The 25879-nt window shown below is 40.4% G+C and overlaps 1 protein-coding gene across 1 annotated transcript in view; it reads right to left on the bottom strand.

The window, feature by feature from the left end:
- dscamb (Down syndrome cell adhesion molecule b) overlaps positions 1 to 25879 on the bottom strand; it is a 123972-nt gene that overhangs the window by 88113 nt on the left and 9980 nt on the right. Inside the window, 2 exon segments of the mRNA XM_063907849.1 lie at positions 16791 to 16937; positions 18717 to 19034. Coding sequence (XP_063763919.1) covers positions 16791 to 16937; positions 18717 to 19034 — 465 coding nt within the window.

The following is a 25879-nucleotide window of genomic DNA, read 5'->3' as shown; positions in this document are numbered from 1 at the left end:
AAAGCTTACAAAGAGCCGTTGCAGAAAGCTTCTGGGTGAACTGACTTCACAACAACTCAATACGTCATTTTGTTGTACGTCATTTTACCATGCCGACTCAACATGTCAACATATCCTGCTCATTTTCAGGTTCATATTTGTATTTTGTTCCACTACTGAGACATGTCTCCATACTTTAATGTTCAAAAAGCTCTCATACTGCCTGTGCTGCAGCACCTCCTTTCACCCTCTGTCTGAGACCAGATCCCAGCCTTAGCCTATCATGTTCAATGTGTTGCAGTGCTATCCAAAAGCAGTGAGTGTTACATAGTGATTTCACAATGTTCCTGAACTTTGGGATTTCGGCCTTTGGAGACCATTGACATGTACAAAAACCTATATTACACACTATGGAAAGAGTAAACCCCACAAAGCATAGTTGGGCCTCTTTATCTATGGGATTTCGGAAGTAAATAATTAAATTGTAAATAATTAAATGGTTAATAAATAGTTAAAACACACTCTTAATGTGCCCCTCATCCCTGGCCAGACAGCAAGTGTCTCACTGCATTTACACCTCTGCCTAAAGAGAAATGAATAAATACAGGGTCTATTTCTGCTGGTGTCAACACCTTCCTCTGAGTGTATAATGGATCAAATCATCAATAATCAATTGAATGTGTCACCTAGCAGGTGCCGCACCCTCATTTCGACCGCATTTATTTATTTTTTTGTCCACTCGAGGTGTGATACGACCCCTGAGTGGATACTTGGTCTTTTTGAGCTGCAGGAGACCTTCTCCAGGAGCATAGCAACAGACCTGTCTTCCCTGTATAAATAGGATTGGCTTCTGTGATGCCGACTCGACGCCACAGATACAACACACACTTCACTTCATTGATTATGCGCCCGAGCCCCTCAGAGCCCGGCTTTACAAGGGATGTCTTCCCCTCTTCGCCTTGCTCACTCTCCTCATAACTCCCATTTTCACCATCTTGCCCAGATTTGGAGCCATTTACCTCACAACTGCATCAATTTTTCAGTCCTCCTGGACGCGGAAACATCCCCTTTTTGTGCATTTCTATTGTTTCCCCTGGATAATGAAAAGTTAATGTTGTATGGGAGCATAAGAGACATGCTGTAAGTGCGGGACGGAGACAATCATGGCTGTGATATTTGAGAAATCAAGATAACTAAGCTCAACTGGATGGGGGATCCTCTCTTAGAACAAAGAAATCAGAGCTGCTTTGATTTTGTCCCGCTCTATTCAAGTGGACACCAAGTTAATGGTGGTACATCTATTCAAATCTTATATTATAACTGTTAGTGGCAAAGTATACTTAAGTACCAAAAGTAAAATATTCATTGAATAAGAGGCAATTTTTCAGAATAATATACAGCATATATATGATATGACTGGATTATAAACAGTGATGCATTTGCGTGTTCTGCATTTAGATTTTGCCGCAGGTAAAGAATGAGATAACTTTATTGGCTTTTTTTTGACTGAATAGAAAAATAGATGTGGACATAAGGGCGCTGTGTATTATACGGGGTCCACACACTGCAGCATGCTGGTATTTCATGCTAGCTTTCAGCAGCTGTCTATTAGCATCCCATAACACATTGAGAGGAATAAAAACGCAGGCGCCAGGGCAGAGGAGGTTGAGCAAACAAACACACTGAGAGGTGGGGAGAGAAAGGACAGATGTATTGAAAGCTGTTGAGTGATGTGTTTTCTCTTTATTGCTTGCATACTGTGGACTGAGAGAGAGAGGGGACATGCAGCAGAGAGAGAGAGAGAGGAGAAGTGTGTTTTCAGTACAATCCTTTCATATGGGTGTTAACCTAAACAAGGCCAGGCTGTGCTGTACATATGGAAATGTGATGCACAAAGCATGGCCATGAGAACACCAATTTTTCAGTAAAGGCTTCACCTTGAAATTAAATGCACCTTCAGCAGGACCTCAGACAGTGATTTGAAAGAGAAACGGGAAACAGAATTTATCAAACATTTGTGGAGGGTACATCTATCATCTTCCCGATTCGCAGATATGGAGGGAATTATCTTGGAATAATTTTGCCACACATATTTTGGAAATGCCAGAAAAATAAAAAAATAATTGCAAAAGGTACTTGGAAATGATGTTCCTAAAAATGACATGGTACTCTATATAGCTAAAGAGAATGTCCAAATTATAGATATCTTGTCAAACGACTGTATAATAGCTCCAGATAATGGGGAAACTAACATATTTACTGTACGGTGACCGACCGGTGCAAACACGCTACAGTGCCCAACACATATCCATTAGAGGAGAAGCATGCTGCATTTTGAGAAACGATGCAAATATAATAACAGAAAAGTCCCAAAACGCATGCAAATCAAGAAACATCTTCAAAAACATTCACAAACTTGAAAAAAATGCTGCAAAGAAGCTGAAAACACAACGGAAACCAGCGAACACTAAAGAATGATGCACACAGCTGGGAACCGGGCGCTTGTTGACATTCAGGTATTATAGAGTTGGACAATTATTGTTGGAAACTTATTATCTATTGTCTTGTGAACAATGTCATCACATGATTCCTTCAGATATTATTGCACATCTACTGTAAGCTAGTTAGCCAACCTAGCCAACGTAGTCATTTCAAATAATGAAGAAACACTACGAAACAGATTCACAGTGTGTGAGAATCACAGTTTGAAGAATAATTCAGGGATAAAACAAGCACAGAAATTACAATTATAACTGACTTACTAAGAGGAACTGTTGTAACAGAGGCTTTTATGGGAAATGGACTCCAAACTGCATTGTATTACAATATCAAGCCTGATATTCGCCAAAGTAAATGCTCCAGTTATTTTTGGACGAATGGACAAACTGTTTATTCCTATTACCGGTTTCTCAGCATCACATCTATTTGGCGACAATTTTAAAGAACTCAGATTATGGGTTATCCTGGATTATGCAAAATACTCAGTGCACAAACACTTATCAGTTTCATTTCTTTGTCCTCCCAATGATATTTATGCTAAATCCCACAGCGCCGTATCTTTGCTCACAGCTGGCAAGTGTAACTAAAGGATTATGCAAGCAGCTTCTACAAGCAAATAGATTTCTCCCTACTTCAGAGGAAACCGCTAGTTATGCAGCGCCTATCTGTCCGCCAGGCATGCACAAAAACATGTCTGCCATTTTCAGTTTTTTTTTCCTCCTTGTTTTAACAGTGCATTTCAGAGGAAGATGGAGAGGAAAGAGAAGAAGGAGATACAGGAGAATAAACTAAACACACACACACATACTTTGGTGTATGCATGTCAAAGCCATTCTGTATCATCAGGTGATTGTGAAGCAAACCACCTCTGCATTAAGGTGAAGCATGTTTCACTGGAAGATCTGCTAAAAAAAGGATGGCTGAACTTTAGTTGAACTACATGGAGGCATGTTTAGACCCGACACTGCCACCAGCTAAATAACCAATTGGCCACAGTGCAAGAAGTGTCAGATATTTTACTTAAGTAGAAGTAATAATACCACAGTGGAGAAATACTCTGTTACAAGTACAATTTTGGAATGAATAGGTTACTTAAAGAGGACATATTCTGCTCATTTTCAGGTTCATATTAGTATGTTGTGTCTCTACTGGGACATGTCTCCATGCTTTAATGTTCAAAAAGCTCTTTATTTTTCTCATACTGACTGTGCTGCAGCACCTCTTTTCACTCTGTCTGAAACCAGAGCCCAGTCTGCTCTGATTGGTTAGCTGGCCAGCTCGGTTGTGATTATCACAGGTCTTTTTTCGAATTTTTGGATGGATGGATGGATGGAACAAAAACTCAAAATTGTAGTGAAGTAAATGTACATAGCATAACAGCATAACAGCATAACAATAATGGAAATACTCAAATAAAACACAAGTACCTCAAATGTACAGTACCCACGTACCATAAGTAAATGTACGTGTCCACCAAACAACACGAGTGAAACACGTGAGGCGACTTCCTGTATGCAAATATTTGTGAAGGTCTCTTTCCCATATATGGTCGACAACAAGCCCAGCCTATGACGGCTAGTTCTGATTCTCTGCGTGGCCTCCCCGCTGTCCCTGAGGGAGATGTGTATTAATTAGCATTGATCTGCTAGCAAGAAAACACAGAGCAGATTGGGACAGGTCCAAGGCTATCCCAGATACTGGAGCTTACTTGAGATACAGCACCGAATATATTTACATTTCAAGCCACAGCCAGATCCAGAAAAATGTGGGTACAGTAGAAGAATTCCAGGTCAAAGAAATTCACTCACATATTCCCGTTGGTTTGAACGACAAGCTTCAAGATTTAAGTATCAAACTCTTCCCGTCTTCCTCAGGCCTTTGTTTCTGATTCTGCACATTACTCAGGGTCATAGTGCTGATCTAGGCTTTCTCACCTGGATCCTTTTGACCATTTCTCTCCTGTAATGACCTGAAAAGCCATAATGTAAATGTTTCCAGATCAGCAGTCCTAATCGCAGACCCAAGATTGCAGTCCATCTCTTCTTGCTGAGCAGGCAAGGCCTCTCGCAGCCATTAGGCTCCAAACAACTGGAAACGCCTTGCACAGCAGTGTATCAATGGAGTCAGGGGGAGAGCTTGATATCCAATTCAGATAAAAAAGATCCATCCCCAATTTAGGATGAATCTAGCCTCTCTGTCTTCCTGTTTGTGTCAAAGCCAGGAGGTCTCGTTGGAATTCTCTTCTTACACAAACGTCGCCAAATCCCTGCAGGAGTTGTGACACAGCACCTTCCACTGATTACCTTCAAACTTCTGCAGTTTTATTACAACTAAAACTTCTGAAGTAATTACGGGCCTATGATCATGTAGAGCTAAATATTCTAACTTGTTTTATTGTACGTTAGCTGGTTTAGGCTTGTCTTGCACTGAGCTCATGTGTAGATCGTGTCATGTGATTCAGCAGATCTTGTGCTGTGAAAATCTGCTAGGGACAACAGCATTTTATTTTGTAGCGACAAAGATTTTCTAACATATGGCCATAATTACAATGAACTGTTTAAGATAAGATAAGATGGAACTTTATTTATCCCGTTTGGAAATTCAGGCATTTATAGCAGCTGAGACACTAATAAATCAGAAAGAATACAATTATGAAATCGAATACGTTTGCCATTCCGTTCAAACTGAAATCAACTATTTTGACCACTAAAGAATTATTTATTAATCCCTTTCTCAATGCAAGTCAATAGGAAAAATGGTTGGGCACAATAGAGGAATGCAGGAATGAGTCCTAAAACGTGGTAATGAGTTAGCATTTTATTTTAAGTCATTTTCTGATCAGTTTTTGGTTGTTATCCTGAAATAACACAGGGTCTGTGGTTAACACAAGCTGAAGAGATCTAAACATTTTGTTCTACAGCATAAAATGCGTCAGTAAATACCCCACTGGTGAATAAAAAAATGGCGGTTGGTAACAAGTGTCTAAATGAGGCTAAACCTCATCACCCCCAACATTAGCCACCTTTAGCTTAGCGGTGTCAAGTCATATGATTGTACTGTAGTTCATTTATAGCCTTTTTCTTCAAAAATCATAACGTGGTGTTGATATGTGGAGATTATCCCGCTGAACAAAATGTTTGTTTGCTACAAAGATAATTTTTCTGGAAAAATCCAATGATAAAAACCCATTGGCTTTTTCTCGAGGGAGCCCTTGTGACGTTGACAGAAATGCGACTTCGCTGCACAAGTCCATGGCATCACTGACAGACAAGCAGGTTGTAGTAGCCTACCAAAGTTTGGCCACTACATAAATGTGCTTCAACATCCAGGCTCACTTCCTCGGGGCTTTAATATAATCTGCAGAAAAGTCAGAGAAGAATCTGATTTCCATTGTTGAGAGCGAGTATACCGAGGACAGAGAGAGACTATAAAAAGAGATAGAGAGAGAGTTGAGCTGGGAGAAACAGAGACAACAATTACACTTGCCCTAGGAGGCCGAGGGAACCTGACCACGTTGCTATGGAAACTCAAGTACAGCAGAAAGTAACAGGAAAATCAATTCAGATTGAGCTTATCTCCGCCTCTCCCGCTCGCTTCTCATTTCACGATGGCTACAGAGCACGTTTCCACCCTGATTCACATTTTAACTATTGCCTAGCTGACGCGGAATCCCTAATCACAAATCATTTTCTTTTCATTCCCCCCGTAAGTGTGGATTATAGGGACCAAAAAGACACACGCATCTGAAAAATCGCATTAAAGGAAGATGTGGATGTGCTGTGACTCGACACAAATCACCCTCTGTCTCAGGCTCATTCTTGCTCTTTCTTTCTTTCCTCTGCTCCCTCGGAGGGGGAACGGCAGCTGTGTGCAGGTGATAAGCGTGTGCAGCAATGGGCGCTCGGCTCTGATTGGCTGGCTCGACTCCTACGCTGATGTGGAGATTGCAGGCTGCGTCTGTCAAAAGGCCACTCACTGCTTGTGGTCGTCACTGACAGTTTGACTGGCCACACTCAGAGATTTATTCAACCTTCAATGTTCCTGCACGACATCCACGTATTAAACTAAAACGGAGCATTTTCAGTCAGCTCAGATTTTAATTCAGCTTTTTGAAACTGTAGTATGTGCTCATGTGTTTCATTGCTGTTGTTTAGCCTGAATCTGCTCAATGAAAGGCAGCTTTTCGTATACATACAACAATTTTTGATCCCAAATATCTTGGTTTCTTCTTTTCTAAGGTCCCACTGTTTTGTTGTCTTACATAATACCCTTAAAAACATCTTATTGATATTTATTTTCTCTTGGATTTATCTGCATTGCATGTGATACTCAAGCAATCCACAAGAAAGTAATCAGGTTACTTAACATTTATAATTATATTCTCAGATTAGGTTACATTTATGAATGTAGTAACAGTAACAGATTACCATTTTAAAGCAACCCTCCTTCCCAGTGTATCATGCATATATCCTAGTTTGCTTTGCACACGCTCACTTGAACACATCTTCTCAGAGACATTGAAGTTTTGACAGGAAGTGACGGCCCGCAGCCTGCAGGGAGTTCGGGTGTTGTTTGGATCTCAGTCGTTGGCTGCAAAATGGCAAGGTGAGGTCAAAGACGGGCTGCAAGTATACTCAGTGTGCGTGTCTTTGTGTTCTCAAGGCTCATGCCAAAGAGGAGAGAAAATGAGCCTTGAAGAAAAATAATGATGCTTGATGACTCGTATATCAAGCCCAAAGATAGAGGGTCACCTTGCAGTGACGTCGGCAGGTCATTTGCTACCGAAAGAATCATTCTGGAGACCATTTGTCAAAATCACATCAGAAGTGAACTGAAACTGATGTGTTGCAGTAATTCAATATGTCCCCATTATTTTATATGTATATGTTGAGGATGTTGTAAAACCATTTAAAAAGGTCTCTAAGCAGTTGACCAATCACAACAGAGCTGGCCAGCTAACCAATCAGAGCAGACTGGGCTCTGGTTTCAGACAGAGGGTGAAAAGAGAAGCTGCAGCACAGGCAGTATGAGAAAAATAAAGAGCTTTTTGAACATTAAAGCGTGGAGACATGTCACAGGAGAGGCACAACACACAAATATGAACCTGACATGAGTAGGATATGTTCTCTTTAAGATAAGTATTTCTGACTGAAAAGGTTTGAGTCAGTTTGCCTTAGGCTCCATATGCAATACAATGATACAATACTTCAGTCTGATTCCACAATAATATGTTGAACAGGAGTGTGAGTAAGTGGACAGGGTCCCCACTGTAGGAACAGATGGAGCTGCAGTATGATAGCAGCAGAGATAATAAGCCCTGTGTTGCACACATTATACAGAGGGCGATCACAGCTGCTTTGTCCATGCTTTAGTTAATTGTCAGAAAACTCGGACTTCATGCCAATAATTCAGAAATCATGTGTAAAGTAAAAAAAACTTCAGATTTCTCTTCCCAGTTTGTCATGTATCTCGTTATTACAACACATGTTTTTGTCTTATGTCCCCCAAAATGACAGGTAAATAATTCATTTCCTATCGGTTGACAGCACTATAGACTCATACAGTTTTTAGTGATAAAAGTACTCAATTAGATTCCGTCTGCTGATTGGTGTCCAGCAGGTGCCCTAAAACCATGATCATGTCTAATCAGTGTTACAGATCTGCAGCGGGGGAGCACGGGCACAGTGTGAAAGTTTTAAGAGGCTTCATGTGATTTACTGTATTTTTCCAGATTGACCACCCTGGGAGCAGCATTAGGCCGGGTACTGTATTAATCCTTGATTGGATGGAAGACAGGATTGAGAAAAAATGGAGTGAAAAATCCTTATTAGGTCAGCGGAGTGACTGCCGTTATTAAGTGCCTTTTATACTCTAATCAGCCGCTTTTAAGATGGGATCAGACACTGTAGTATTATGGGATGTGACTGAGTACACCAGTTTGTCTCCAGTTCCCCCAGCTGGGAGCATATGGGACGGTTCCTCCATGACCAACACCACCCGTCACTGACACACACTTGAGCAGAGGGAGTGTGCACCTACTCAGCACACGTCCAGGAGAGTTTATAAACAGAAATGAATTGCTTGTTCCGGCTGTAATTAGCTCACACCATGCTTATTACTAATCTGTGTCTTGGCCTGACGCCAGACCAGTTCTGGCCCGGTTCCAGTCCATTTTCAACACTGTGTTGCTCCACTGTAATCCATAAATTCGGGCAGGGTGTACCCGTTCCACTAACTGAGCAACTATACACACATATTTTCCAACTTTATGGTGAACGTGTCCTCATATTAACCTCTTTCTGTCTGTAAATGCATCGTCCTGATTTAACTGTGCTGATTGCATGCCACTAAGATCACAATAGAATGACTTCCTTATGCACGAACCATCCACAAACTATAAACAAATACAGGGACATTACTGTAAATCAGATTCCTGCAGTATAATGAAAGCACACTCTACCAAGACAGTGCTTATTTTAAGCTTCTGTCTTCAATCCAAGTCGCAAATAAAGGGGCATCCCCATCAAAGGAAGCCAAGTTGCCTATTAAAGATGAGAGCATGTTCAGTCTCCCAGTGCACCCAGCCATCACCACCCTAATCATTCCCTGCCTAAACAGCCTAATGGCTGCCATATTGCTACTGTTTATTGGTAAACACTGATGGAAGAGTGCCCGCCTCAACAGTTGTTGATTTTGTCTATCCGTATGGAGCATCAGCTGGGAATCACAGCCACCGTGCCAGAGCGCTGTCTGCTGCTCAGTCTCCCGTCACTAAACAGATTGCTTTATTGTTTTATGTGCTCAGTGATTAGGATGTCAGTATAATATAATGCAGAAACCTTAGATTAAGCTAATCTGAGAGCTGGGAACAGCCCGTCTCCCCATACATCACTACTTGTGTGTGTGAGAGCTGGGGAGAATTTAAATGTGCCCAGTTATTTTGGCACAAATTAAAAGTGTGTGCTTCAGCCGCAGAGCCAGAAGGACACTCCAAAGACGGCCTCAGGTTTAAGATGCTTTTGGGAAGCCTGGTCCAGGATCGATTTCCCTCCATCCCTGTCTCAGTAACCCTTCTATCGATCCTTATCAAATATGTATCACGTCCAGAAGCCTTCACCGCAGCTAAGATGGAGACTTCAAACAGCTACAGCTCAAACAGAGTCAAATGAGGGCTGGGTTGTTTCTTCTTTTTCAAAATGGCAAATCTCAAAGCAGAGGAAACATGTGAAAATAAGGGGAAAAAATAAAATGTGACGCACAACATCCTGAAACCGCTGCATATTACAAAAACTGCTAAATAAAAATGTAATCGTGTTAATTCAAAAGCTGTAGCATCAAAGCTTTCAGAATAACAGAGTGAATGCTATCCTTAAGCGAGCTTCACAAAAGACAGAGGGTTTATTCTCAGAGCAACACACTGTGCACAAAACACCCCCCAACTATCTCAGCTCTAACCTCACTTCTTACTAAAAGGGTCTCGTCTCGTCCTCTTCCAATTCCCCAAACTCCTCTTCACACAGCACTCATATGTTGCAAATGCACAAAATGCATCCTTCAGCTCATGTTCCCATAATGCTTTGTGGCAGCAGCGTGATTAATGCACACAACTATTGATTTTTTTTTCTTTGCTCTTTTCTTTTTTCATTTTCTTGCCCCCCATACGCCCCCCACCTTCAAACACTTCACACATTGCACTCACACAATGATTTCAGTGGAAAAGTAACTCACAATAACAGCCCCTACACACACACAGACACTGCACAAACAATAAGCACCCCCATCTCCCTGAGCTTTCCGGCAGCAGTGTGTGAGTGGACTGGGGAAAAGGGGTGCAGTGAAAGACAAGGGTCAGCATTTCACTAACTGCTGATCTGTGTAGGAGGAGGAGGAGGGGGGGGGGCAAAATGATAGGCTGTGTTGTTTTCATAGGGTTTCACTGCAAGATGGGTGGAGTAGTGTGCAAAAAAAATCCACAAACACCAACTCAGACACAAGCATGTAGCGTGTTTGCACGCATGATCATGCACACAGACTGAATTGCACGCAGGGATCAAGCCCCAGAACGACCCGAGCAGAGAAAGAAATCTGGAGGGAGAAAGAGAGGCGGAGATGGAGCAGAGGAATGGGGAAGAAGACAGAGGGAAAGATCATGTGGCTGAATGTGACGCAGTCCTCTTGTTTACCAAAGAAAAAGCCTCCTCTCCACCTTCTCAGTCTTTTGTTTCCTCACTTCCTCTCCTCTATGCTCTCCTCCTCCTCTACATTTCCTTGCATCCTCTTTCTTCCCGGGCTCATTTCTTCCACTGTGCCCTCCCTTTCAAGGTTGGCCTGACTTTGGGCGTGTTGAATTTACAGCCCCGTCCCCGCCTGCCTCTCAGTGCCCTCACTGTCAATCTGAGTGAAAAATGGAGGCAGTGGCACATCAGTGGCATGATAAATCCCCGCTGAGCAGTGATCCTGCAAACCCAACACCTACAGTAGCCTGCTCTGAAGACATCCTTAGCATTCAGGCGACTGAGCTGGTGGCTGGGTAAGACTGTGATTCTATTAGCAAGCAAACTGTTTAATTAGCCTCTATAAGCACTCACAAGAACCCATGAGAGAGGGGGGGTGAGCAGAATGCAGAGGCTCTCTCATCGCTTTAATACTAAACGCACAGCTGGGAGGCGGCCGACATGAATGTGACTGAATATGCAACTGGAGATTTTTTTTTTACTGATGCTGTGAGTATTGGAGGGACTTATTTGCATAAAGCAAATAAAAAAATAACAGCATTTTTCCACGCGGGAGGAAATTGACTGGGGCGCTGTGCCAAGAAGGTTATGCAATGAGAAGAGAAGAGCGGAGCAAAGGCCGATAGTCAAGGCCAGCGGAGGAGGATGGAAAAGAGGATGGAGGAAAGAGAAGAGTAAATGAACTGCAGAAGCAAATAAAGCAAAAGGTGAGAAGTGTAGAGAAGAGGAGGGTCTTATTTATCTCTCAGAATTGTTTGCAAGTGTAAATGCAACAACATTACAGTCTGTACGAAAAATACACACCTCTGCCACACCTTCATATAGGGTCATTATGCAGCTTATGCTTCATGACATGATATATTAGTAACATTAAAATAATTGTTCATAAAAAAAGGACAGACATTTTTTATTTTAAAGCAAGTTGTTATGCAAAGAAACGATTGAAAAATCTCTATTTTATCAAAGTAGATTCATTTAGTCAAAGTGGCCAACATGTCTCCATTCTTTAATTTTCAAAATGTCTTTATTTTTCTCATACTGCCTGTGCTGCAGCTCCTCTTTTCACCCTCTGTCTGAAACCAGAGCCCAGTCTGCTCTGTTGTCAATGATCAACAACTTAGAGATGTCCCGCCCCTTAGCCTATCACGATGTTGGAGCACTAGCCAATAGCAGTAGAGTATTATATCACTATGTACCGGAAGTAAACAAAAAAGTCTGATGCTGACCATTAAAAGACACAAAACCGATATAACACACTACAGGAAAAGGGAAACAGTCAAATATGACATAAGCAAGATTATTATTGAAACTGATTAAATGTGTTCCTTGTTTAATTATGACAAACACCTAGCCACTTTTTTTAACGTAACGTGTTTAGTCAACTCAGTACCAACCAGCTTTCACTTTTGTCACAAATTCTGTGGTATTGTTCCATCATTAATGTCAAGGATATTGGTACAGGTCTCCAACATTTGCAAGATGCCTACACCCACACACCAAGATTTGAATTGATGCAAATGTTAACAGCTCAGGGAGTGTGTGTATTCTTTGCTGCAGAGATTATGTTGCTTCTGTATTCGTGGTGAGAAAAGTCAATAAGAACTCAGTGTGTGGGAGATGTACACACAATTGTACATGCAGGTACAGAGAGAAATCCTCCGCAGGGTTAATATATTACAACTAATACTGCACTCTAGGGACTCGAATATTTCGAATATTGCTGTATGTAGACACATGATGCAAAACGCAGAAGTGCATGCATCTGAAAGTATGCACGGTCTCAGTCGCAACACGTTGTTTGCCGCTCATTCAATATCCAAGCAGTGGATTCTGTTGAAGATGTTCTCTGCGAACCAAGGCCGCCGCGTTCATTACTCTCCACATATCGTGAGTGATGAGAGACAAAAGGTAGGAAAATAAAACACAAATACATCCACCATCCCAGGCCGAGCCATGCCTTTTCAAAACCCACTTGAAACAGGTATAGAAGAACTACAAGCGAGTGACAACACACGTGCATTCATATAAAAAGGTCCACCGTATAAAATCCACACAGTAGGACACATCTCCTTTCTTTGTCTCTTTTTTTTTTTTGGCCCTTTCATGTCTCTATTAGCTCTGTCAATTGTTTATCAAAAGCAGCGAGAAGGCGATGGCGGCCGGGCGTTTGAAAGGTCCGTCGCTGAGAGACACGTTTTAAAATTCATGATGGGTTAATGGTATGTTAGTGGCGACATTAGGACCCAGTGCGCTCGCATCGTGCTCATTCACATTGAAAACAGGCCGCTTCAAATGACTACTAAGCAGTCCTCCATCTGAGAGGTAATTCATATTGTAATTAACTTTTCAATCACAGCTGATTAATTAAGACAAGCCCTGGTCTGTAATTATGCATCTATTTTCTACCCTAATGTGAATCAGTGGATTTTCAAAGATTTCAGGAGCCAGTTTCCTCTCTTCATTATTGATCTTAAAAAGCACATTTACACGTGGCGATACTAAACAAGCAGACGTAATCAGCAGCGACCAACCAGGTTTGGGAAAGCAACTTGAACAATGCGTTAAATTACTACTTACCTGTATTAAAAATATGTAATCTAGTTTGAGTACAACAATCATATAATCATCATATAAATTCAATGTAAATAATAAAGAGAAAACAGACATCAATAAGATGCAAGACAACAGAACACTGTATGCTCTTTTACTAACTGTAAACTAACTCGTTGCCCTGCTAGTAATCCCACATTTTAAGAGCGCAATCTGATTTTGTGAGTAAATACAGTTGCATGTTTTTGCATCCTGCTTAAGTTACATGTAATCCATTATTCCAAGCCTGTGATCAACGCTAAAGATGTTTTAAGGATGTAAACTGGACTTTCATAAACATTTCCTTAATAATCAAGTGACATTTTCCATATCATTTGTCCAGGAAAACAGTCCCGGTGTCGAGAAATATCTCGACTGCTCTTGCTCACATTCTGATGCACAATGCCAAGGTAGAGAAGTGCGTTTGATGTTACCGTTCCCAACAAAAAAACCTGAGATTAATAATTCAGTGTGGCTGTTGGATAGCTTTATTTTGTGTCCACTGAGACCCAGTCTTCTTTCATGAAAAATTGAAAAAAGAAAAAAAGGGGTGGAAGAAGCAGTCGGGGAAAAAACAAGGCTGGGTCAAACTGCACCCAGTTGCCATTGCCATGTCGATATCCTTATGGCCTGTCGCACGAACACACACACACACACACACACACACACCTTCTGCTAACCCTCGCTCCTGGAGTAAACATACCCTCTCCATAACAGTGCGAGGTGGAGCCGCTCATGCATCAGAATCGACCATCAAATATTTATCAGGGAGCAGCAGTGATTTTGACAGTGTGCTCATGCTTTTGACAGCACTCGCCTGCTGCAATACTTATTGGAGTAAACACGGACAATCCAATATCGTTGTTCTGTTGAATGCTAGAGAAAGAACTTTAAAGAAAGCCGAGCGTACAATATCATCCATCAACTAGCCCTTCAGACTTGCTGTGGAATTACAAATAATTGATAATTGCCAATTTAAGAAGTGATAGATGCAAAGAGAAGCTAAACTATATTTTCTATTTCAGTCATTTAATTTCAATAGGTTAGAGAAGAAATAATTAAGAGGTATAGACCATACTGTATTTTGTGTCTCTAATGTGACATGTGTCCATGCTTTAATGTTCAAAAAGGTCTCTGGCCGGCTCTATTGTGATTGGTCAACTGCTAAGAGATGTCCGCCCCTTAGCCTATCACGTACAATGTGTTGGAGTCGGAGCGCTAGCCAATAGAAGAACGAGTGTTCCAAAGTGATGTCACCATGTTCGAGAAGCAAACAAAGGAGTCCAATAAAGGCGTTCCAGGCAGGTGGGGGGGGGGAGTGTGTGGGAGAGGAACTCCGTCTTGAGGGAACACAGGGATTTTAGCCTTTGAAGACCATTTACATCCACACAAATCTATACACACTGCAGGAAAGGGAATACTCCAAAAAGCAGAATAGCGCCTCTTTAAGTAATGATTGTATGAATTGAAATTCATACGTGCAAAGATGATCTATAGTGTATATTGTCATTTATGTATTTATCATAGTTTGAATAAATTGGTTAAGACAAAATTAAGAAAGTATAAACCATGTTTGTCTTTTAATTCAGGCCAACATGTGTCTACTACAGCAGCAGATGTTAAAGCATTTCATCCCCATAATGGACACTTTCTTTTTTCAGCCCCAGATGAGATAAACACCCTCTCCGAGTCTTGTCTACATGATTCATTTCATTTACAGAACATAATCATATCTGCATGCTGCATATTTGCCCGCTCTCCGTGACATTAGGCAATGTCTTCAGCGGGCAGCTCGCAGCGAGTAACTGGAGTAACCTCGAGTAAATAAGTCGCTGGCATGGATCAGAAGTCACGTCTCCACGCTTGAGCACACACATTTAAAATGCCACCAAAACACCGTCCCAGATTCTGCCCTCAGTCAAATGACATCAAGTGCTCACTTACAGGTCCCTGAACGCCCCAGTATGAAGCGAAATCAGCCAGCGGGCAGTACATGGAGCAATCAAGAGATAAGCATCCCATTTAACGCGAGTAAAAAATCCAACCCGCCAGAACGTGGCGGTGTGTCTCACGTTATCCTGCTGCGCCGCTGGATTCAAACAAGAAGGGTAACTAGGTCAATGACGCTGTGTAAACTGTTTCACTTTACCCCGTGCTGGACTCAAAATGGAGTTGGATGAGGTGAAGGAGTGTATGTAGGAGAGAGAAGCTCAGTGATTCAATGTGACAGTTATCAGCGTCCTCTGGCTGGTGAGAGGACGGGGCTGTGCAGAGCTGCAGAGACTACGACAGGTAAGGAGATGACTCACAGAGAAACAGAACATAGTGTCCAAAGAGCGAGGAGCAGGGATGGGATTAAAAACAACGAGAAAAAAAAAAGCAACACACCTCTTCCTACGTCAAACATTACATTGAGACGGTAAGAATTCCTTCTACTCTTGTTCCTGGATTTATTCAAGGCAGTTCAGCCTCTCTTGAATTACCCACTTAAACTGTACATAAAGTATTAGCTGTCTTGGGTCTTTAATAAACATTTATTTGGAGTTCTGATAACTACATTTTAAAAAAACATCCAGGTGATGGCGGCTTTCTGACTCCCCCAAAAATAGAGGAATGGCCAGTGGAGGAAAATGTATTCAGATTCTATTCTTGAGTAACTGTACTAATACAACACAAGTACTCTGCCGAGAATTGTACTTACATTTACAAGTAGTAAGTGCGAGTAGGAAAATGTACTAAATATTTTAAAGCAAAAGCAGGAAATCTTAAGTCAGATGTATTAACACACTCATAAATAGTACAAAATTGGCTTCAAAATGAAGTAGAGTAGAAGAACAAGGTAGTATAAAATGGAAATACTCAGGTAAACCTACAATGTGTAACTAAGTATAGTACTTGAGCAAATGCACTTAGTTACTACCACTGGGTAGATGTAGTTCATGACATGAATGGGTTTCGTAAGACACAGCCACACTTTATAGAGTACAAATCTGCCACCAACAAGCTGATGCACAGTTCCACAGCCAAAAGAAAATGTTTTTTGGTCCTCAACACAAATAATATTGTATATATGTATGTATATGTCTGTAAATATTTGTGTTTGTCGGTTTTAAAGCTTGCAGGATTGTCCAACACTGTCAAGGAACACCTTTGTTATACCTCCATCTGTATACGGTTTATGAAAATGCTCGAAAAGCAGGAGCTTGATATAAATGTAATGTCAACACCTTAGCAGCACATGGTCACCTGCCTGCATTCACACGTGACCATGCCCTCAGATTGCTTTTTACCAATCCAAATCTTTATCATCCCTTACAGCTCATGACGGAAGTTTGTGTTGAAATAGAACAGAAAGATACAAATCAAAAGAACAGGATGATGAATTCATACTGCAGATCCTTATTACTTCCTGTCACTGAGAGATGGTTTCACTGCAACTAGTAAAATGTTCTCAGTGATATTCTCAATAAATAGTGATATTTGTCTTACCTGAGTTGAGTGAAACTGTGTCTTTCTCCCATGATACCACATTGACGTAGGCCTCAACAGAAGCAGGGATAATGCACTTGAAGACGGCTACACTGCCTCTCATGGCCTTCTGGTCGGCCACTCGGACTGTGTAGGGTTCCCTTGAAACTAGGGAACAAAAAACAGAAAGATGAATACATTTCTCATTCATAAGAGAACAATTACATTACTGAATACAATTTATACAATTTGTGCTGCAGGTGTGTGAAGGCTGTAGCTACAAGTCTCAAAACTCAACACACATCCTAAAGGTTATGCTTTTTTCATACATACAGACACATTTTCAACCAACGTTATCGATCAAGTGAACGCTATCTTGTTGAATTTAGTGATTGTTAATTGTATGTTGGGTTGACCCCAGTTTAAACGTGTCTTGCAGCTCACTTTGCTCCTGGCAAAAGGCTGAGCTGCTGAGCAACACCTGCCTATCTAGGTGTGCCTGGTTAATTGGACTGTGCCATTTTCCTAAAACTTGAGGGGTGTTTAAAGAAGTCACTTCTTAGGTCAAAATAAAATAAATAAAAACAATGTTGTATCACACTGTGCAGGTAAATAAACCATCATCTGGCAGCTGCTTCATTTCTTTCTACTTTTGTTTCAATTCACTTTTATAATGCGGCTACTGTGTGATTATTATGAGGTTTTACATACATTTCCCACCTTACTAAGTACTGTAATATTTTGCCTTTATCAGTACAGTCTCTTTGCTGAAGCATTGTACATTTCCACCTCTGTGGGACGAATAAGGGTAATTATGATTCTGATTGACATATTATCTCTGTGGCGGTCAAGAACTAACTGTAATGTGGACGAAGCCTTTAAAATGCTTCGATTTTAATCTGCTGAGGAAAGTCCATACATGAGCTCTATAGTAGCTGCTGAGTGGACTTTGTGGTCGGAGTAAGGAAGTTAAATTAAGCAACAATTATTCCATGTCTCTGACCTACTGTAACCTTTTGATATTTTTAACATATGTACTCTCAGCCGACTTTCCCCAAGCAGTGAGATATCCATCCATCAGACTCAGGTCAGTTAATTAAAGTCACGCTTTAAATGCTTTGAGCTTTTGCTCTTTGTCAAAGAAACATGACAGGGTTATTATAAGATTCTGGAAACCTGCACTTAATTCATTTAGACTACACACATTTATCAGTCCCATGAATAAATATTTCAAGTGATTGATTTGTGCACTGTATTCATTCAAAAACCATCATGACTAAAACATGATAAATACTCGTAGTTTAGTCCCAACATTACAAGTATGGCTCACAGAACTGATCGAAACACTGCAGGTTGCCAGAAATGAATTCCTTGTAAACAAAAGTGTTCTAGATTTTGATCAAATCTAGCAAACTTAAGTCTCTCTTTTGCTAAAGGAAGTACATTTTGAGTGTTGTGTCTTTCACATAACCATTGTTTGTACGGCAATGAATCATGGTAATACTGGAAAGAATGATGCGTTTCTGTTTCTGCTCATGTGCAAGACACACTTCAGTGTAATTAACACTCTATTTCTTTACAATTTGTTAAAAATACCATCTCCTTCAACACTTTTTAATATTTATGTTTTTAAATACTGGTATTTTTTTAATCATGGTGTACTTATTTGTTCATATTTTAACGTGTGCTGGCTTTTGTATTTAATCTACAAGTTTTCCTTTTATCTGCACGGTACCTTTGCTGCTGTTTCGCCGTAAATGTCCCTGCTGCAGGACGACTAAAGGATTTCTGATGTCTGATTGAGGATAACAACATTTGAATAAAAGGCATAACTACTAGAAGCATTTTTAATACATCTATTTAAAACTTCTTCTAGTGCTTCAACCATTTCCCCCACCACAAATATCATTATTGAAGGAACCCCTGCGACTCCAACGTTGAACTCACCAGCTTTGATGTGGACATCCTGACTCCTGATCTTGCCGGAGGGGTTCTCGGCAGTGCAGTAGTACGTGTTGTCGTGGATCAGCTTGCTGAAGCTGGATGGCAGGAAGTTGAAGATCTGGAGGGTTCCATTGGGGTGGACGTGGCGGATGCCGGGGACATCGTAGATCTCCTCGCCGGTCGCCAGATACCAGCGCAGCGAGGCAGGGGGCGCGCCACCAGCAGGACAGGGCACAGAGGTCCCTGTGGTGCTGGCAAATACTACCTCTTGCAAAGATGCATTGACAAAGTATAAGCTGGAATGTAGGTCCTCACTGAAAACTGCAAGAGAGGAAACACAGGATGTTCGCTGTTACAACCAGGTATTGCACTTCATCACTTTCCTGTAAACAGATGTTAGCAAAACCTTGAATGAAGTTCTTAAAAATAAAAATTAATTGGGAAGCACAAATAAGTATTACTATAATGCCACCTTCTGTAAGAGCTTCCATTTGCGTAACATGATAAGTAGTTAAGGATTCAACAATTCCCATCCCTAGGACCTCGGGAACATGAAATTAGCATAACTACTATCAATTATGAAATAAGGTCAGTTGCCTTGATCATGTTCAAGCTTTAATTCAAGCCAACATCACAGTAAAGAGACAACGTCAAATGCAGCTTGTGCAAGAGCATTCTCCAGAGGTTAGAAGGGTAATAAATGTCAATGTTGGACCAATTAGCTCCACAGTAATCTTCAGCTGTTTGATTTCAGAATGAAGCAAGCCCATGTTTGCAATCTGACTCCTTGTGTTGTATATTTTGTATTTCAGGCAAAGAAATACTTGTACACTATTTGTGTGCGTATCTTGCTTGCCATCTCAGCATGGGGACAGGCCCAGAGGCTGTGCGCTAAATGGCTTACAGGGGCACTGGCAGCTGGCTTGGACCCTCCCTGGGGAGAAAACATTTTAGCACTTCATAAATTCCTAACAAGGTTTCAAATTGTAGACGTTTCCATCTTTTTCTCTGCTTCAGCAGCTCTCAGCCAGCAATGAGACACTACAATGACCTGCTCATGTACACACGCACATCCACACAAACTAATTTGTTGATAAAAATTAGGAATACTCATCTAAAATCATCAGCATACTGAAGATCAATACTGCAGCATTTTTCTGCAACGATGTGTTGACATATTGGATATCTGGACAATTGCACCACCTCTAAAATATACCTCTGCACTCGCTGTGCTACAGAAAATGGCAAACCTTTTCAGATAATGCGGACTGGCAGTGTGGATTTTTCCTCCACATAAAAGAAGAAAGGATTGATGTCTGACTACACACATTTTACATTGTGAAAGATGTAGATGATGCCTAAGTAATAATATAACACAGAGTGTGTTTGTATTGTTTCCTTTATGATAATCGGAGTTGTCTCTGTGCCTCACTCCTAATTTAAACTGAGGTCACCAAGCTTGTTATACTATTAGTCATCAGACAGATTAAAGCAATCTTATTACTAATAAAGAGGAGTCCTTAATTTAACGAGCCACATGATTGGAAACACCTGCACTATAACGTAATCAAGTCATATTACCTCTGATTCATTCATAACATATGATCAGATTAATACTTTAAATGCGTAACACTTTGCACACAATACATATGTACTTCTACTTAAGTGAAGTCATTTTTAATGCTGGATTTTTTTCAATTTGTAAAATAAGACGTTATAAAATCACATTACCTTTGATTCAGCGTGACTCATACTTATACTTTAGATAATACTCTCTGCTACATTAATATAATTATTCCCTCTTATCAAATACAATGATACAATGTTTAACATCACATCAAAACCCTCTGATTAAAAGGGATTAAGACTTTTACTAAAGTAAAGTAACGTTTTTTGAATGCACGGTTGTTACGCTAGCTGAAATATGCACCTTTTGAGCTAACGTTAGCTAAACCTAGAAAAGTGGTCCCTTAGTAGCTAACTAGCTCACATTAATATAATATTAATTCTTTAAAAATAATATGAATACATTCATATCACCTCTGATTCATCATGATTAATACTACATACTTTAACTTAAGTGAAGTTGTTTGTAATGCACGGTTGTTAAGCTAGCTGAAATATGTGCTTTCAACTTTTGAGCTAACGGTAGCTAATCCTAGCTGAATTTGTCCCTTAGCAACTACCATATTCTTATGAAACAATATGAACAGATTCACATCACCTCTGACTCAGCATGACTAATACTACGTACTTTGACTTAAATAAAGTCGTTTTTAATTCTGGACTGTAGGCCAGATGGTGAAAATATCAGCTATAAGCTACATTAACATTAGCATCCAGCAATTGAGTCAAAAACATTAAAAGTGTTTAACAACATTTTACCTGTTTTTAGCATCTCAGCTGTTGTTACAGGTGTTTTTTTTACAGTACAACACATAAACAAGTGAAAATCACCAACAAACCTTTAGCTTTTTTCTCTTGTTATTGTTAAGTATCAGCTCCTGAAATCAATGACCTGTACTAACAGCTGTATGTCTGTCACTAATACAAAAACAACAGGTGTCTCAATTATATCCTTTAGTACAATACACTGATCATGTTCAAACCTGTAAATATAACTGCTTTCCACATATATCTGTGCAAATGATGCAAGCTGAGAGTTTAAGAAATATGTATTGTTATCTACCAGGTCCACTTGTAATGAAGTTACTCTTTGACTGGGACATAAAACTTCAGATAAATATTATTTAACTTCATATTCCAGATAAAGAAGGAACAAGCAGACCATCTGGCACCACCAGCCTGCAGACACTATAGTGAAATACTGCAGTACAGCTTGTATCAAGGTGTCCGGTCTGTCTAACGACTAAATCCATCTATTTCTTTGTGACTGTGCTTCCTGTCTTTCTCTGTATCCATGCTGATTTCATTTGTGAGTGCTAACAACGCACATTTCTGACTCACTCCTGCAGATAACTGTTTGTTACTTCTATCTTTGAACTGTACAACGTGAAGACTCACAATGCACCTCTGGTTCTGCACATTCTGTTAGATGTTAACAATTTGATGCTGTGAAAAGCTCAAAAATTCTAGCAAGTGTAAAGGTAATATGGAGATTTTTTTCTCATTACAATTCTGTATTTCTGTCTCAAAGCAAACCCTTTTTTATTATGTGAATTAATCCCTGAAAACCTGAACATTTCTTTTCTTCTGAATTGGTAAAAACCTGAATCCCCATGGAAATGAGTAACTATGAAATGTAGATCCTGATCCAGATCACACAGCATTTTACAAATAAAACACATTGATTCCAATAAAATATTAAGAAGCATAGTATTCTCCCAGCAGGGTAACTTTTGTATACACGACTGAACAGTCTCTTACATCAAAAAGTTTTAGCCAATTTGAATCTTTTAAAATGCGGTTGGGAAAGTGTTCTGGGTTTCTCAGTGGGTCTGTGGCACAGGCCAAGATGAAAATAATACATCAAAGTCATATTAAACTCTGATACATTCTGTTTTTTCCAGCTGGCACAGGGAGTATCAATCTTCCTGGTGCTCTGTTGATAATACAGACTGAAGCCATGGGAGGGGGGGAGATCAAAACCCCACCTGTTCATGGACACGGCTCAAGGTTAGAGAAAAGTGGAAGACACTTTGAAATCACTCATGTGTATATTTTAAACACACTGGTGTTGTATTCAGTAGACATTTTCTTTGTGAATAAGGCATGTGGATTACAATTTAGACCCTTTGTAAATGTGTATAGCGTAATGTAAAAGCAACATACTGTCTGAAATCCTCATTGACGATACTAAAAAAAAAAAAGACATTTTCTTCTTTTAAAAAATTAGAAACTGGTGCCAATCAAAGATGTCTGAAAATGCAATTTAGGTATTTAGTTAGTTAAGACTTTGAACGTTACAATGCAACAATAGCTTACAGTTGGAGGAGAAGATCAAAAAAGTGCACCTTTGCCCGGAAAGTATTCTATTCTAGCATCGGATCAATTGGATTAGGATTGAAGTCATGGCTGTTTTGATATTCATCTATTTCACATATGAAAAGTACATGAGAGCAACTCAATTTGGACCGGCTGAGTGATAGCGAGATTGATTTAATTAAAAAAATAAGGAACTCCGTTGGAAGGGTGCATATCACCGCACTATACACGCTTTACTTATTGACTAAGCTGAGGAGCCACAAATGGTCGGGTGATGCAGGTATACCCCCACCCCACCCCAGACCTCACGGAGAGCCCTGTGTCACGCCCCAACAAAAGGCCTCGGGGCCCGACCACTTATTACATTGCCCGAGAGGAAATCAGTAATTGACATAATTTTTCATGAGCTCAACCGTAAAGGTGAAATAAATGACACTGTTCAATAATGCATCATATGCATCTATAATTGACTGTGATTTTTCTTTCATATGGGTTATCGTTTCGAAGAAGAGAGGAATGAATAAAAGCTGTTTGATTTAAATCTTTCTGTGGTATAAGCTTGTATTTTTTGACTCTATTTTTAGTAGACATGACATGGTTTGAAGCTGAAAGAGCATTTAATTAAACAGGATTATGTTTATTTTGGCATATACTAGCACTGTTTTTCTTTTTGTGCCATTCTGCATTAGAAACTCATACGAACTGAATGCTGCATTACACAACTGTACAGTACTTTAAATACATCCTGTAACTGCTTGAAACAAATTTCAATTGAACAATTACCTAAATGTAACGATTATTCATGTCATTTGTAAGAGAATAAGGCAGTGTCACTATTGTGTTTTTCATTATAAGAGAATTAGTTTTTTTAAAGAAAAAAACAGTAGACAATTTGTGATTTAGGAAATCAACTGCAGTAACTTTCCCATACAGTTACTACATGATTAACCTCACCGATGGTTCAGTACCGTCACAGGATTGTGATGCTCACACAATAGAGCTGATCAGCTGAGAGGGTGTAACCAACCATGACAGTGTGCTTTCACAGCCACTGGGGCGCTTTATTTAAGTAAACGTGCAATCAATGCAGATGGGAGCAAACGGTATAGGTAAAGATGAAATCACTAACTAGCTGTTTTCAGAATTACAACAAAAGAGCATTTTCAGTCCTATATCACAGCTTAAAGAGGCCTTATTCTGCTTTTGGGGTTTTCCCTTTCCTGTAGTGTGTTATATAGGTTTTTGTGCGTGTGAATGGTCTGCAAAGGCCAAAATCCCTATGCTCCCTCCAGTTGGAGTTTCTCTCACACACACTTCCCCTTTTGCCTGAAACATCTCCATTGGACTTGCTTACTTCCAGAACGTGGATCACTTCGTAACACTCGCGCTTCTATTGGCTAGCTCTCCAACAAATTGAACATGAGGGACACCTCTCAGCGGTTGACCAATCTCAAAAGAGCCGACTCGGCTTTGTTTTCAGACAGAGGGTGAAAAAAAGGTGCTGCAACACAGTTAAAGCATATAAACATGTCACAGTAAAGGCAAAGAATAATAATATGAATCTGAATATGAGAATAGTATGTCCTCGTGAACTATTTTTCTTAATAAAAGCCTTGAAGAATTGGTGAGATGTACGTACAGTATTAAGGGAATGGTGCCTGTGCCATGTGGGAAACTGGTGACAACCTATGTTTCATGCAGCCACACTGGCTTTATTCATGAACACTCTCTGACATCGGAGCAAAGAGAGAACAGCAAACAAGGAGAGGCAAAGAGAGAATCAGAGAGACAGTGGGGATTGATTCAGCTTCGCATATTTCATAGCGCACTCGCTTTGCATCTGTTGAGCTAGCAGAGCCATCGCCTGAGTTGTCATCGCTTGCCGTGGTAGCAGGACTCAGCACCGCATGGCAGCATGGCACCGGTGGCTTCACAGTGACAACGTGACAGTGGGAATCCTGGGTAATTAAAGCTCTCTGCTCTGTGCCCTCAGGGTAAGTCTGCCTGGGATGTTGGAGATCACACCTGGCCCACTCATATTCAAGACTTGTAGTAGCCACATTATTCAACACATTCATATTCCTACTATGTGGTTTTACGGATAGTAGAATATGTATGATATGAAGTATGTGTTCAAAGGATCTTAAACAGGACATGTGCATGACCCAACTTTGAAATAAAGTGTTATTCCTTTTCCATTTAAAGTGAATAAATGAGTTAAAAAGTTAATTTTGCAATCTTCCCAAAGCTATCACCTGAAGAAAACACATAGCAGGTAGAGTGCAGCAAACTGGGCCGAGCAGTCCAGTATGAGCAAGCATTCCCAATGATCTGATCTGCCCAGAGGCAATACACCATGCGCGGAAGTTAAATGACTGTCTTCCAATTTGCTCTCATGAATATTAAGCAGTGCTGTGTCAGTAGAAAGGGTTGGCTGTATGCAAGCTGCTGATCCACACCGACAGATCTGTCCTCTGATGTCTAGGAGGGGCGGGCAAAGCTAAAACGAGGCCCCCACAGCAGATGAAGCGTCCTCCTCCTCCTATCCGGTCTATTTTCACGTCTTAAATGGGCCAGAGTGGCTGCCTGTCTCATCAAGGAGGAAGCCAGAGACCCTGGACTGTTTCTCACTTTGGTAAAACTGAGCGGTGAAGACAATGATGTCTAAATTATGCTGCTGCTGATGATGAGAGAGGATCTGATGAGGGATTATACTGAAGCAAACTAAAGCAGCTCCCTCTGCTGCCGTTGATGATGAATAAAACTAACCATCAGTACACATTTAAAGTTGCTTTGTGATGCAACCAGCGCACTGTAGGGAAACCAATGTCTGCAAATAAGTAAATAAATAAAGGATTGCATCTAAAGTGTCGCATAGATATTAGTTTCCTAATGATGTGCTTTGCATTGAGGAGGAAGTTATTTTTTCACCACCTGCAATCTTCCCTATTAATTAAAATAGTATTCTCATTTAACCCAGACCTGGGGAGCAGCACGGAGTTGCCTCTCCGCAACCTAATTAACCAGAATGAAAAACGATGTATTTATAGAAAGCTTCTGCTAATCCCCTTTGACAGATATGTTTATAAATATGTTTTTATGGTTGATTTATTCCTATGAGGTGCATCACTGGTGATAACACAAAAAGAAGACGAGCAGAAGCTTTTGACTGCTGTTTTGAGACCATAAAACCATAAAAATGTTATAATATATCTCTGAAT

The sequence above is a fragment of the Eleginops maclovinus genome, chromosome 18 (assembly GCF_036324505.1).
Source record: "Eleginops maclovinus isolate JMC-PN-2008 ecotype Puerto Natales chromosome 18, JC_Emac_rtc_rv5, whole genome shotgun sequence".
NCBI lineage: Eukaryota > Metazoa > Chordata > Actinopteri > Perciformes > Eleginopidae > Eleginops > Eleginops maclovinus.
This window is presented reverse-complemented; position numbering and strand designations above follow the sequence as displayed.